The sequence below is a fragment of the Patella vulgata genome, chromosome 2 (genome assembly GCF_932274485.2).
Source record: "Patella vulgata chromosome 2, xgPatVulg1.2, whole genome shotgun sequence".
NCBI lineage: Eukaryota > Metazoa > Mollusca > Gastropoda > Patellidae > Patella > Patella vulgata.
This window is the reverse complement of record NC_065880.2, coordinates 38,213,257-38,227,086: the sequence shown is the minus strand read 5'-3', so window position 1 is coordinate 38,227,086 and position 13,830 is coordinate 38,213,257. Positions and strand designations below refer to the sequence as shown.

Genomic DNA, 13,830 nt, shown 5'->3' with positions numbered 1-13,830 from the left:
AAGAGCAACAAATGGCCATGTCTATGCTGCAAAGTTTGTATGTGTTGTGTAGATTTCGTCATGTGAGCAGGGCGGCTTAATTGTAAGAATTTAGACAGATGTACAAGTGTATATGCAAGAAACCTCGTCCAAGTGTCACAATTATTTGCAATGTTTCATCCCAGGCGTTTGATCAATGTAAATGTACAGATGGTTGAAGTTCTAAATTAACGAAGACACGGAAAAAAAACCTCGCGTATCCATCAAAATAAAATATTAATTGCGTATGTACGAGTACAACTTTACTAAGATATTTGAAACAGATAAATTTGTTTATTTAAAGAAGCATAGAACAGACGGACAACAAAAATCAAGCGGAGATAAATCCCATAACGGAAAGTGGTACCAGCTGTTCATGAAAGATAAGCATATTCTGCCACTGTCTTTGTGGTAAATGAATATCCGAGAACGATGAAGCGGAAAGTTTAGGTTAGAACAAATAGATCTTTAGACGATTATTTTATGTAAGCTTATACTAATTGCTTGAAAACATTTACCAAACCACATAATACCCCCCAAGAGATTTCCTTCTCATTTTAATCACATTCTTTTATTTAACGTTAAGATAGTTACTGCACATGCGCTCAAACTCAACGGTTGAACAATGACAGTTGTTAGATTATATCTGTGAATTATTAATTGAAGTACGAGATCACCTCTAGGTCCTTCAAAAGGTTTCGATGACAAGGGCAATAGCGACGCTATGTGTTCTTAAAAGGTCACGGTAAGAACAACCCCTTGGCAGCACGTTAAAGATCCTCTGACATTTGGAAATCGAAATAAGAGTAAGTCGTAGCGCAGGGAGGTAGAGCGGTGGCTCGCTAACCTTGAGGTCCCGTGTTCGATCCCTGCGTTGGCGGAGAAAGTTGGCCGTGGTTCCACTTGTCAGTGATATAGGACGGAGGGCTTGGCAAGCCACAACATATAACCGTTCAGAGGTCCTCTTGACAGTTAGAATTCGAAATAGGAGTAGGCCATAGCGCCGCTGTGCTGGCAAAACTTCCCCCATAAAACACTGCATGGCATGCCCGTCTTCATTAGCCCAGTCGTAGCAGATCCGTAGAACATTAAACCCCATTTCATTTCATTTCATTTTCTTGCAAAACTCCAAAATTGCACTTATAGCACATTGCATGATTAAAATCTTATAGATTGGATAGTATTTTCATAACTCGAATAAAAAAAAATACATTTAGTTTATTATTGAGTCTGTTTGAGATATGAATCTGGTCACCGTCAAAAATGTTAAAATACCCAACTTAAGTAATGCCTCAGGCCTGATATTAAGAAAGATGGGAGAAATAAAAAAAATCTAGCTCAACAAATTCATTTATATATAGTTATTGTTTCTCATGACTCACACAGTAACTGTGCGTTCATTGATCCTGTTTATGTATCGAGTTTATGTTTTGAGGGGCTTTGATGCTTACCAATTTTTGGCCAATTTGGATTTAATCCACGACAGGAGCTGTCATCGTTTATCTTTGAAGTTGCGTATTTGAGATGTGTATGAAGTTGGACAAGAACATCTTCATCTTGCCTTTATCTTAAATATTTTATGACGATTTGATGACACCTTTCACTCAATTTCGTACTTCTGATGTTTTCTTTACGACATTTTACATTTTTTGGGGGTTAATTTATAGATGAGGTTAACACGTTTTAAGTAATTCATCGTGCCATTACATGTAAGCTTATGATTCACTTACATACAGAGTTCAAATCTACTTCAACAACCCATAATAATATATCTGATTTTCTTAAAGATATCGAAGATTATCTAAAGTCAGAAAACCAGATTCTTAATACGTTTTTCTTTTATATAAAACCACTGATCGCCATTTCAGAGATTTAGAATCCCGTGCAAACTACAATGTTGTGGAAGATGAATCTCTAAAGGGAATATCTGTCCAAAAATAGTTCAATTCCATTCACTATTTAACATTTTGAACATTTATATAAACGTCACTGTCTCCTATTCGATAATAGATATTATTGTGATAGTGGCATAAGGTTCCAACACATTACTTTGTTCCCTGTACCGACCGAACTTTTAATCTTGTACTCAACCAAACCAAAATATGTATAATATGTGTGTGTGGGGGGGGGGGGGCAGTGTGTGTGTGTGTGTGGGGAGGGGGGAGGGCTCCCATATTCCCCCCTCCCGCCCCCCATAGTTCCGGTACTGGCACCAATGATTGACCAGTGAGTTTTATTTTGACATATTTACAATAATTGACATAAATGAAATGAAATGAAACTGGGTTAGACGTCCTACATTTTTGGCACTGAGCTAAGGAAATGAAATGAAATGGGGTATAACGTCCTACTGTTCTGACTGAGCTAAGCAGATTTGAAATGAAATGAGGTTAAACGCCTTACCTTAGTGTACCAACCCAGCAAATGAAGACGGTTTTACGTAGTGTGCTACGAAATATACATTGTCAGGTCAGCGGCGTTTCCGCCTACTCTTAGTCGCATTCTGTCAAGTGTTCTCTTACGTACACGCCACACTGCGAAAAGAACCTCGATTTTCGCACCTTCCTACCGACAAGATGTTGTTTCTTGTCATGTCCATCGCCCTAACACAGAGATCGAACTCGGAATCCCCTGGTTAATGTGCAAGCGCCTTACTAACTGAGCCACCTGGGCTCATGTGAGTTAAGAAAGACAGACACACACCATGCAGTTGTCTATGAGAGAACGTTTGCCCAGACAGCGATGCCACGACCTACACTTATAAACTTTGATGTCCAATTGTCAGGGGGTATTTAACGTGCGCCAAATGGTTTACATGGGATCTCTCTTTTTATTTTCAGTCCTTGAAAAACTAGGCTCGACAATCCCGGGAGAACCTTTTGGCCAACACCGGGATCGAACCTCTGGACATCTTGGTTAGTTGTTTCAATGATCATTAGTAATTGAACTGGAATATACAGGTCACAATTCTATGGAATACAACATACTGCTTATTACTGAGAGACGTTAAAGACTAGAGAATCGTAGTTGAAACGTCGCTCAGTAACAAACAGTAATTGTATTTCATAGAATTGCGATCAGTATAATCAAGGTTAGTAAAACGACGTCATATTCACCGAGTCACCGAGGCTACACTAATAAAAATAATTGAAAGACAATTTGGTCATTTTTTTCCCCTCACATTGTTTGTTCTATGATAGTAATAGAGAAATAAATATAGAGAAACGATTGTAGTATCATTATCAATCCTAATATATGACAAGACAATAACATTAATCATATGTAATTACAATCTTACAAATTTTGAGAATAGGTGGAGTACCGACTAAAGACAAATAAGCATTATATTGTTTATATTTATTATGGAAGATTCCGGGTAATTAATAATCTATTGATTCTGTTGCGTTATTTATTTATGTACAATATTAAGGGTGGGTGGGTCAGTCGGCTAATTATAACCATTAATAAGTAGGATTCTAACTATATCAATGAATCACTGGACCTAATGAATTATATAAGTAGAAAATAATTACTTATCATTGTCTATTGTCAATTACTTTATTCAGGGTGTAGCCTCGTCTTATTTGAGGATAGCATCCATAAGGATGGACTTTTCGGAAAAAATAATAAATTAGAGAAATAAGTGATCAATATTTTATGTTGCGTTTGTTGTTTTTTCTCATGCATATACTACAAGTACACGAAACTTTCACAGAAATTGATTTAAAAAACTGGTCTAATTTTATTATTTTTCCAATCCAAGTTTTTCCAAGTTAAAATCTAATGCAGTGTGAATATCAACGTTCAGGTGGCGTTGTCGTTCATTGAGTGGCGTGAAATGGATTTAAGCCGGAACAGGGCAAGGTGCTATCTTTGAAATTATCAAGTAATAAGCTACTCTATTCAAATACATTATAATTGAACTGAAACGGCGGTTAAATGTGTACATTAGATTACGATATACGACTTGAAGTTTTGATAAAAATAGCGTTGCGATAATAAAGTAAGTCTCTATTATCCATTTTTATAATGAAGTAGCGGGGGCTTTAACGCAATATCATCCACAGGCTTCGACATTGAAAACACGAAATATTTGTCAGTTTAAATCAACATTGGTGTTGTGATCTTACCGGGAAAAGATGGGCTTCTGATATCCAATATTTATAATAAAATAAACATGTAACCATTGGTAGACGAATGGTGTACCAGAATGCGCTTCAGTGCCATTTGTAACGCGGGACTTGAAGAACAAGGCTAGACATATTCCACAAGTCATGGCTAAATCTATAGGCCAGCTCAATTTTTGTCAAGGTCACTGAGAGGTAAATAAGCTTAGGGCACGTAATTGTTGGTGAGATTGTAGGTTAGGGTTAGGGTTGGGATTAACGCTAGCCCTGTTTACATCTCGTGACCTATGATGAAAAATTGAGCTGGCCTTATCATTTAGCACTAACCACAAGTCATGTCTGTAAAGCATGCGCAATAAATACTACCGATGTAGACTGGAATAACCAGACGCCAGAGATTGCCATTCGATTGAGTCTTCTCGCGTAATTCGCCGAACATAACTGATTTGCAATTAAGAGTAAAAACGGAAAGATTGAATGTAAATCAGTTTATATATATACATTCATATTACATTATTACATGTGTTGCGACCCATTTGTGTCAATTTGTAGGTGCCAAATATTGGTGATTTAGCTCCTTTAAAGTATTGAATGGCGATCGTGTTTCAATCAATTAAAAATCACGACCATCCGATGATATAGAGACTTGGTTATGTGCTTGTCATAAGAATAAATGTCTAATTAACATGTCTATAACAAAGACCTGGAAAAGGCAGGCTTAGCTCTTACGTAGTGCATCTTTATGTCTAAATTCCCATATCTTTAAACATACAATATATTTTTGGTTTTATTTAATCTTGATATAGATTGTATATGATCACTGTCTGTGATTTCATGGTCATTAAAGTTATTCCAAGAAAGCGGGTAGAAAAGTCATCCAACGAACGAGATGCATTTTCAATGATTGTAATTACTGTCTGAATCTCGTTGTATCGTGTTCACAAGAAGGAAGATTAAATCATATTATTGTTTTATCGCGTGGACAATATTGGGTTTGATTAAAAAAGAAAAGAAGAAAACACAAATGAGGAAAAAAAACCCAACAATTCCCGATGGTCTCCACGAATTATAAATCTGACCATGACAATGATGGGCTTAGTCTTACCTCTTCTAATTTATTTAATAATTTCACAAATGGAGAGTCTCGAGCACAAGTGATCTAACTACAAAAATCCCATTTTTAGAAATAGCAAATTGACCTCAAAGTCTAAACCATGTGCATTTCACACCACCATTGGTACCCAATTCAAATTATTACTGAATATTATATACGTGGATGGCTATCTTTGTTTATGTGCCCACATCAATCTGAATTTCATGAAAAAAGCTACAGGCTTTTAAATTTCAGATAGATCGCTGGAACCGAAGCAAATTATCCTACTTAGATTAATTGTCACAAATCCATTTTGTCATGTATTGGTCACTGTATTTAGTAAAAAAAAAACAAACAAAAACACCATTCATTGCTGTCTGGCTCAGCAGTTAACTTTCATGAATAGAAATAATCAACAGGTGATGTTTTCATGTCTCAAATCAAGCAGAGTTTATTTTGATCAACTCAAATGTTTCTCATGCTGAAGTTTAGTGAAGTTGTAGTTGTGCAGATTTAAGGTAGACAGAACAGGAGTAAGATGAATGGACCAAGTGGTTAAAATGGAAAGTATAAAGTGTGTAGGATGGGAATAAGATGGGAGTCAGGGTGATGTGTGAGTGGGGGAGATTACGGTCAGGGGGTGTAGGGCGACTGAGGGAGTGTTATATGTTTGGTTCTGGTATAAATGGGTAATGTTGGTAGTTGATAAGAAAGGTTGAAAGAACATGGATGACAGAAGGTGCGGAAGGGATTATAAGAGGGGGGAAGTGATAAGATGGGGTTGTGTGGAATTGTCCTGGCGGCTGAGGGTAGGGGTGATGATCAGTGATCAGTTGATGTGTAAGGGTGCAGAAAGGAATGCAAATACTTGGCAGACTTAAATAATATAGCATACACGTACCAGGTGGATTAACAAACTAACAATGTTTTTATTTGTGCCAAGGAATCATATTGCCATTTTAACTCAAATTAATGTATGACCAAGGGGGATAGATTACTATATATATTATCATACACCCACATTTTCATGTGGACGTATTATGTAGTTGCCCCGGTCCGTATGTGTCCGTCTGTCCGTTCGTCCATTCAAATTTTGTTTGTGGACCCTCTACAGGTCATACTTTTTGTCTGCTTTTGACGAACCTTTAAATATGACTTTATATCCCAAAGATCGCGGTTCCTTTCGATATTGGCATGTATGGGATCGTAACTTCGTGGATTATGGCCCCCTCTACTTAAATGTAGTCAAAGATCACAGTTCCTTTCGATGTTGCCACATATCGGATCGTAACTGCCATTCTCAACATTGAGAAGACATGCAGTTGGCCCAACTACAGATAGATCACAATATACCACATTGCTACATTCAGGTCATGAAATTTTTAATCATCCGCCCTGGCATTAATAATTCCGCTACACATCAGATCCTTTGACACGAAACAGATTATGGGTCAAAGAATATGGCCAACTGCAGAGTTCAAAATATGGCAATTGGTAGTTAGATCACTTTTGCCCTAGACCCTCCATATATAGCTGGCTTTCTTACCAGAAAATACCCCCAGGAGCAAAAGCAGGTACTAAGAGTTACGTTATTCAGCTCTAATTATTATATTACACTAAAACGCACAGCGGACAAAAATATAAAATTCTATCTTTTAATTAAAAACTGAATTTTCATGACACTCCAGCAAGATTCATTATTATGGCCCAAACTTATTGAGATCAACAACTTGTTGGCTGTGAAAGTCCCGGCGATTTTCTGGCCTGGTTTCCCCATGTCAGTAGAACAGGCCGGGTAAAACGGGTGGGGGGGCTTGGTAAGGAACTGGGTCTAATCGATCGGATGGGAAGGAAAGCACACAAAAACCCTTGCCATTCGGAATTCGAATTAAGAGTAAGCCGTAGCGTCGCTGACTGGGTTAAATTTCCCTCATAGCACACTACAGGAGCAGAAAAGTAGGACTTTACACTCCCATTTGATTTCATTTCTCTTTGAGTGTATGAGTGTAAGAGCTTAAAAAATTATTAAACAAAAAAAGAAAATGACAAATATAATTTCCATAGCACATATTTATTGCTAAATCCCAAACTTAATATAAATAACAATTCACATAACAGAATAATTCTAATACAACATTATCTATATTATGTGGTATGTTTTAATACTTCTAATAATATTATTATAATTCCCCTAGCTGCCTCATCACAATTAAAAACACGTTGTTATAAATAATCATCATCTCTACTGTAGCACAGTTTGTTAGGTTTCAAACTTAAACCAGACATTAATTTGATATTAACTATAATCGCCTTGTTATATCTACTGCGAATCGTTCTCCTCCGATTCGGAATTCGTCGTATGTTTAGAAAAGTCTAATGCTTCGTTACAATCGGAACTATCCTCATCTTCGTGTAAGTCTATTTTTTGTTTTTCGGTTTCGCGTTCGTTTTCGACGGACACAACATCCAAACTATCATCTTCGTCGTCGTCATCTTCATCATCTGTTTCTGGGAGCTGTTCAACAAAAAACCCTATTGGTTGTGTGATCGGGAACAGTGGCATCATGCCTATGCCGATGGGGCCCAAAGATTTACATGCCTGGACGCGGGGATACTTCGAATTCGGTCGTCTACCGCGAGGAACTTTCGATTTTTCTAACAAACTAGCAATACTGTAAGGACTTTTGGAGTTATTTTCTTCACCTGCGATGTGGTGTCGCGATTCGTTATTTACAAACACGGCATGATTGGTTTCATTGTCGCTTGATCCACCCGATAAGGCGCTACTTAATCTTGATAAGTTCGAATCGAGTCCGTTAACAGAATGCTTATCGCCAAACAGACGTCTTTTTTCTTCCAGTCGTCGCATTCTTTCTTCTTGTTTTCTTTGTTTTTTAAGCATTCGCTCTTCTTCTCGCCTTCTGACCTCGTCAGCGTCCATAGGACTACCGCTGCACGTGTTAGGTTGAGCGTTGTGAGCGGGGCGTCCGGGTCCCTTCTTTGTGTTTTCCTTCTTTCTCCATTTTGCTCGTCGATTTTGGAACCAGACCTGGTAAAATGAAAGAAAACAGAAAATATTTATAACATTACACTTGTAATCTGTGGTTTAAATTATCTGTTAAATATTATTTGTAACATCAAACACAAAATGAAATTTATCCTCGGATAAATCAATCCAAAGATCAACCCTATTGGCCAGATCAGTTAAACGGTCATGTGTTTGTTATTATTTCGTTGTTAATATAAACAACGCCATTTCTAGAGTAAATTAAGCAATCAAAGAACACAATATGATATGTCATGCAGAGCTCAAGTAACACCTTGAGATTTAAGATAAATAGTCTGATCGAATGAAACATAGGAACAATAATTTCTATCTCATTTAGCAATATTTTTCTTCCATTTTAAGCGGCATCTTTAAGCACGTACGACACATGTTGTGATGCGCCGTGCACGCGGCATGCACCACTGGTGTTCTCATTGATCGTCGTTTAAGAAAAATGACAGATCGGATGTACATTTCAATTCCACTTGTATTGAATTTGCGACTCAATTAACGTTAAAAAGAAGCCTTTATGTCGAAGATTGACGTACAAGCGGAATAGCCGTGAGAAACCAATTAAATAATTACTCATTTGATACTACAAGTAAATTGATTTGTCATTTTGTTATTTCGAGTTTGGTCAGAATTAATATGTTCTTATTTGAAGGTTTTCCTCTCTCACACTTCTTGACCAATGCAATAGAAATAGAATAGATATTTACTAATTAAGAAACCATTATTATCTGTCTGGACATCAATATTGCTATTATTATGGTATCACGCTTAACATTTTGCGCGCAAGTTCGATGTATGCAAAGGGAATAACCAAGTAATTAAAGCGTTATATAAAATTTCAATTTTCGAGCTTTAAAATAAATCCTGTATTTTGATTTTTTTTTAAATTTGATTATACATACACAATCTTTAAGGAAAACTTCATTTCTGTAACATTATGAAAATTAGATTATTCGACTGGCATTTATACGATTTGTTTCAATACTTAATATTCGTCCGTTTTGTTATTTTTAATATGACATCTGATTATAATTTGACTTGTGAAAATATCATATCCAATTTTATCCGAACAGGACATTCTTTGTTTTCATTTCACCATAAAATATCAATAATTCAAAAGGCTGTGTTGTTTTTCTCTAGTAATAAAGATCTCGATAACGCAAATTAAAAGTGAAACGTAAAATCATTCATATTAAATTTCTTCGCTACGCTACATAAATTTGCAACACATTTATTTTTGTCGGGGGATAATTTTCATTTGACTAGACCTAATCACGATAAAAGGATGGTTAATTTTCTGATTTACGAGACACAAAAGCGATATTGGTTACAGACGTGGTATTCATTCAGGTATTATTTACCAATTATCTACTGTCGGCATATTGTGAAGCGACCCCTCGCGATCGGTGCATGACGATATTGGAGATATATATTCGACACTTCGAGATTTTTAACAATGTTTTTGAGACTTAAATTAGATCTTTATAGGAAAAATAGCTGATAATCTATGTTTTCGTTTTCTTTTATATTTAAATATAAATTAGTATTGACTATAATTATTAAAGATGCCATGAAGATTTTAGTTTCTAAACAGAGAAGGCAGAAGCATTTTCGTTGACTTGGTATTTAGAAAATTGACTTTAAGTAATTCTTAATTTAAATTGTCCGAATGCAAATCCAGATGGAACTTATGTTATTAAATACCTTTTATTTCCGATTCTTTAGTTCAGATATTAAACCTATTTTCAAATTTTAAGCGAGATTACTGTCGCCTTTATAATTAGTTATTTGTCCTTTTGTTCTATTTGTTAGTTTTGTATAATATTTGATTTGTGTAACAACTAACACACGAACTTATCAGATCCTGTTACACAAATGAAATAATTAGTCTGAATGTATTTAGTTACACAAAGTCTCATACAAAACTTCTAGGTTTCTGCGGCTCCTGTATTCAACAAGTCACGGGCCAGACTGTAATATTACATAGGAATAAACATATCCGTGACAACACACCCCTTAAAGGCCCAGGACACCCAGGTTTAGATTTCATTTAAAATGTAAACTTTGAAGGCAGCAAATCAATATGAGTGGGTAAATGGATCGTTGATGAAGCTTAAGCGAGATCTAATAAACAAACTATAAGTGATATCTAAACAAACTGAGACCAATTTCAATCAAGATGCATTAAGGGATGACAATGGCGAGCATACGGTGTGTGTAAATTGTGTAAAGCGACTGTTCTACCACTCTTGTTGAGCTTTGTTTAACGAACGACGGCACACGAATTTTCATCAGCTTAAATTAGCGTTGATCTTTCATCGGTAATTGATTTTCAGTTTAACAGTGTTTATTTTCCCTTAATAAAAAAGGCGACAAGACTGCTGACAAAATTAACAATTAACCATATTTTAGTAGAACTAATAGCTCGTACCCGGATGCTGTAATGCGCGTTCATTTAGTTAGCTTAATGCCACTTAAAACGACTAACCTTATCAAAAGTTACATTAGTCGCCATCATATAGCTAATAACGATCTGTACGACCATGTCAATGGCTTCTTTTATTCTGCCCAGCGAACTCGTTAAAACCATAATGGCAACGTTAAGAGAAAGGTTTTAATTAATATTAACCGCTAAGTCCTAATCAATAAATTTCTTTTGTTAATTATTTTACTTAGCAAATTATTCAATCGTTTGAAACAGGAAATTTTGCCCATAATTTCTGGAATTAAAATACCTTCCTTCAGACCCACTTGATAACAAATTAAATTTAAGCGGATCAATTAATGCAAGGCCGTTAGCTAAGTGCTTTACTGTCTGATACATGCACTGAAACGTCAAAGATTGATGCAGCGCGTGTTTAATTATACGTCCGTTTAGATGTTTCGCTCGACGGACATTGTACTCGGTTTTCAATGAAATCTTTTTTTCAAGAGTTTGCTTAGAAAAGTTAATGCACGTAAAATATTACGAAAAGAAATATCAAGTGTACAGTATTATAAATCTTTTGTTCTTGTATTCTATTTTTTTTATTTAAAGTTGATTTTTTGCTTCCGATAATTCACCGAGAGACATTCGTTATGTTTCACTGTGGATGGGTGGGTCCTTCTTGGAATCAGTATGATAATTTGTCGTCAAATAAGTATAAGTAATAATCCTTTAGTGACTTTTAGGAACTGGATAGAGTAATAAACTATAACACATGGAAGAACAATTACTAATATAATATTTAGGCGAGGTTTCGAGGAGTATCAAGCTAATAACAATATAAGTATTATATTAAATACATACCTGTACCCGAGATTCAACAAGATCTAGTTTTAAGGCCAGTGCCTCTCTCATAAATACATCAGGATAATGACTGTCATTAAAGGCTTTTTCTAATTCTTCTAATTGCCACCCAGTAAAATTAGTTCTCGTTCGTCTTCGTTTAGCAGCTTGACTTTCTCTATCGTCATCTTTATAATCTGAAATAAGTTACGTTTTATTAAATAATTATGTTCAATTAAATATTTTCAATAATTGTCCATTGTTGCCTTGGTCTAAAAAAAAATAAATTGGCATTTGTGGTGATGCTTTTGAACAGAGTCATTTTTGAAACGTTATTCTGTTGGAATGTGGATTAAAGAGAGACAGTTTCCTTGTTTTATTATTCAATATAAGATATGCACATATATTTATTACACAGAACTGTTCGTAATTATTCATAATATGCAATGATAATTTTTAAGAATAAAATTTAAAGCACATAATATTGAGATGTTAATTCCGGTATGCACAGACGAATTTAAAAATCATAATCAACTCTTAGCAAAGTGATCGACATAAATGCAAGAAGAAAGTGGTTATTATTTTGGAGAAATAAATAAAGCTAATTATTATGATCAAAAGAAGTTATGACGAACACATATAAAACAAAGGAAAATAAGTCATTTGTATCATTCCTTAACGTTTTATTAGTTTGAGTACGCAGTATGATGTCACTCCTTTTTAACAAATTGATTTACATACTATATTTCAAAGGAATATATTATATATATTTGACATGTTCTTTCTTTGAAGAAAAATAATTATTTACCATTGTCAATATACAAAACGACAACAAATGAATATCGTTTTTTTAAGCAAGGAATAAATCAACATTTATTCACACTTAATGTTTAAAAATGTATAAAATTTTTCATAAATTTCTTTTTATCTAAATTACGACCATTTTTAAATTCAATATCTACCAGTGTATACCTGATACCCACGGCAATACCATTATAAACTATCAGCCACATGATGCCCTCGAATACAAAACCAATACGGGAATATATCAGGTTTTTTTAGAATTGCATGGGTATGCAATTAATAATAATTAAAATGATTTATTATGTATCTATATAATTGATTCGTATATTATTAGTTTATACTTATTGAAACAATAAACAAAGTACGTGTATGCTTGTATTTTTATATGAATATAATTTGTTTTGTAATAGATCTTATTGACATACGACGACATTGTCACGTTATTATTTTTGATATTGAATAAAAAGAAACAGTAGCCCCTATTCTTTCTTGTATAATAAAACAATTACAGGTCAAATTAATGTGGTAGCAATAATTATGTGTATATTCACCGGGTCTATTTTAGGAAAGTAATTTATTTTCTTATCAAAAGACCTAGTGTTTTTATTTTATTTACAAGAATGACTTTTATTACAATATTCAAATTTTAATTACACATTAAGCTATATCGAACATGTCACAGAAACATTGAATTTAATTTACTTAGAATTATTTCTTTGCATAATAATGACTGTTTTATTATCTGAATAATAATAAGTTAAATATGGAATATATATATGTAACTTCGACTCACCTCTATTGTTGCCTCTGGATTCACAGTCCGAATGTCCATCAGTAGAATCAGGAGTCCGGCGATCATCTTTTGCATTTTTCAAAATTTTATCCATGGAAAAATTAAGTGGTCCATGATGGTAAAACGCTGGATTCACGGTAACACTACAGTCCAAGGCTCGTAATTGTTCTGGAGACGGTGCACGTAAGGCCGTGAACGGTGACACAAAATGCGGGTAGCCCGACATGGCCGAAATAGCCGCATAACTCTGACTGAGATGTGACTCTAAGAGACTCATTTGTAAATTCATGGCATCAACGCTAACATGATGTGAAATATTTGTCAACATCGCTTCTCTAACACTCGCCGATTTGAGATGAAGATTTCTCCCTCATCACGGTACCTATGAATGATTTGGAGAGAACAATCAATAGGCTATTTCGACCAATCAGAGCTCTAGTAGGCGGAGAAAATGTCGGTTTTCCCCGCCGGCATTTAACAATATCGTTCACCGAGAAGCAAAACAAAAGCAAATGAAGCGAGAGAACTTGATTAATGGGAAGGTAATACCAGGCTAGGTTTAGAGGCTAGTTTCAGTCCGTAGGCTATTTGGAGACGATTAATAGATTTAACACACAACTTGGCAGAAAAAAGTCATCGCTGTGATCAATCTATTTCTTTTTGACGTCT

The 13,830-nt window shown here is 35.1% G+C and overlaps 1 protein-coding gene across 1 annotated transcript; it reads right to left on the bottom strand.

The window, feature by feature from the left end:
- Positions 1 to 7,293: 7,293 nt before the first annotated feature.
- Positions 7,294 to 13,556, bottom strand: LOC126812330 (homeobox protein unc-4 homolog). The gene is made up of 3 exons (XM_050538684.1): positions 13,162 to 13,556; positions 11,586 to 11,761; positions 7,294 to 8,287 (listed from the first exon to the last, which is right to left on the bottom strand). The coding sequence occupies exons 1-3, from the start codon at positions 13,487 to 13,489 to the stop codon at positions 7,559 to 7,561; spliced, it is 1,233 nt and encodes a 410-aa protein (XP_050394641.1). The 5' UTR covers positions 13,490 to 13,556; the 3' UTR covers positions 7,294 to 7,558.
- Between the last annotated feature and the right edge of the window lie 274 nt (positions 13,557 to 13,830).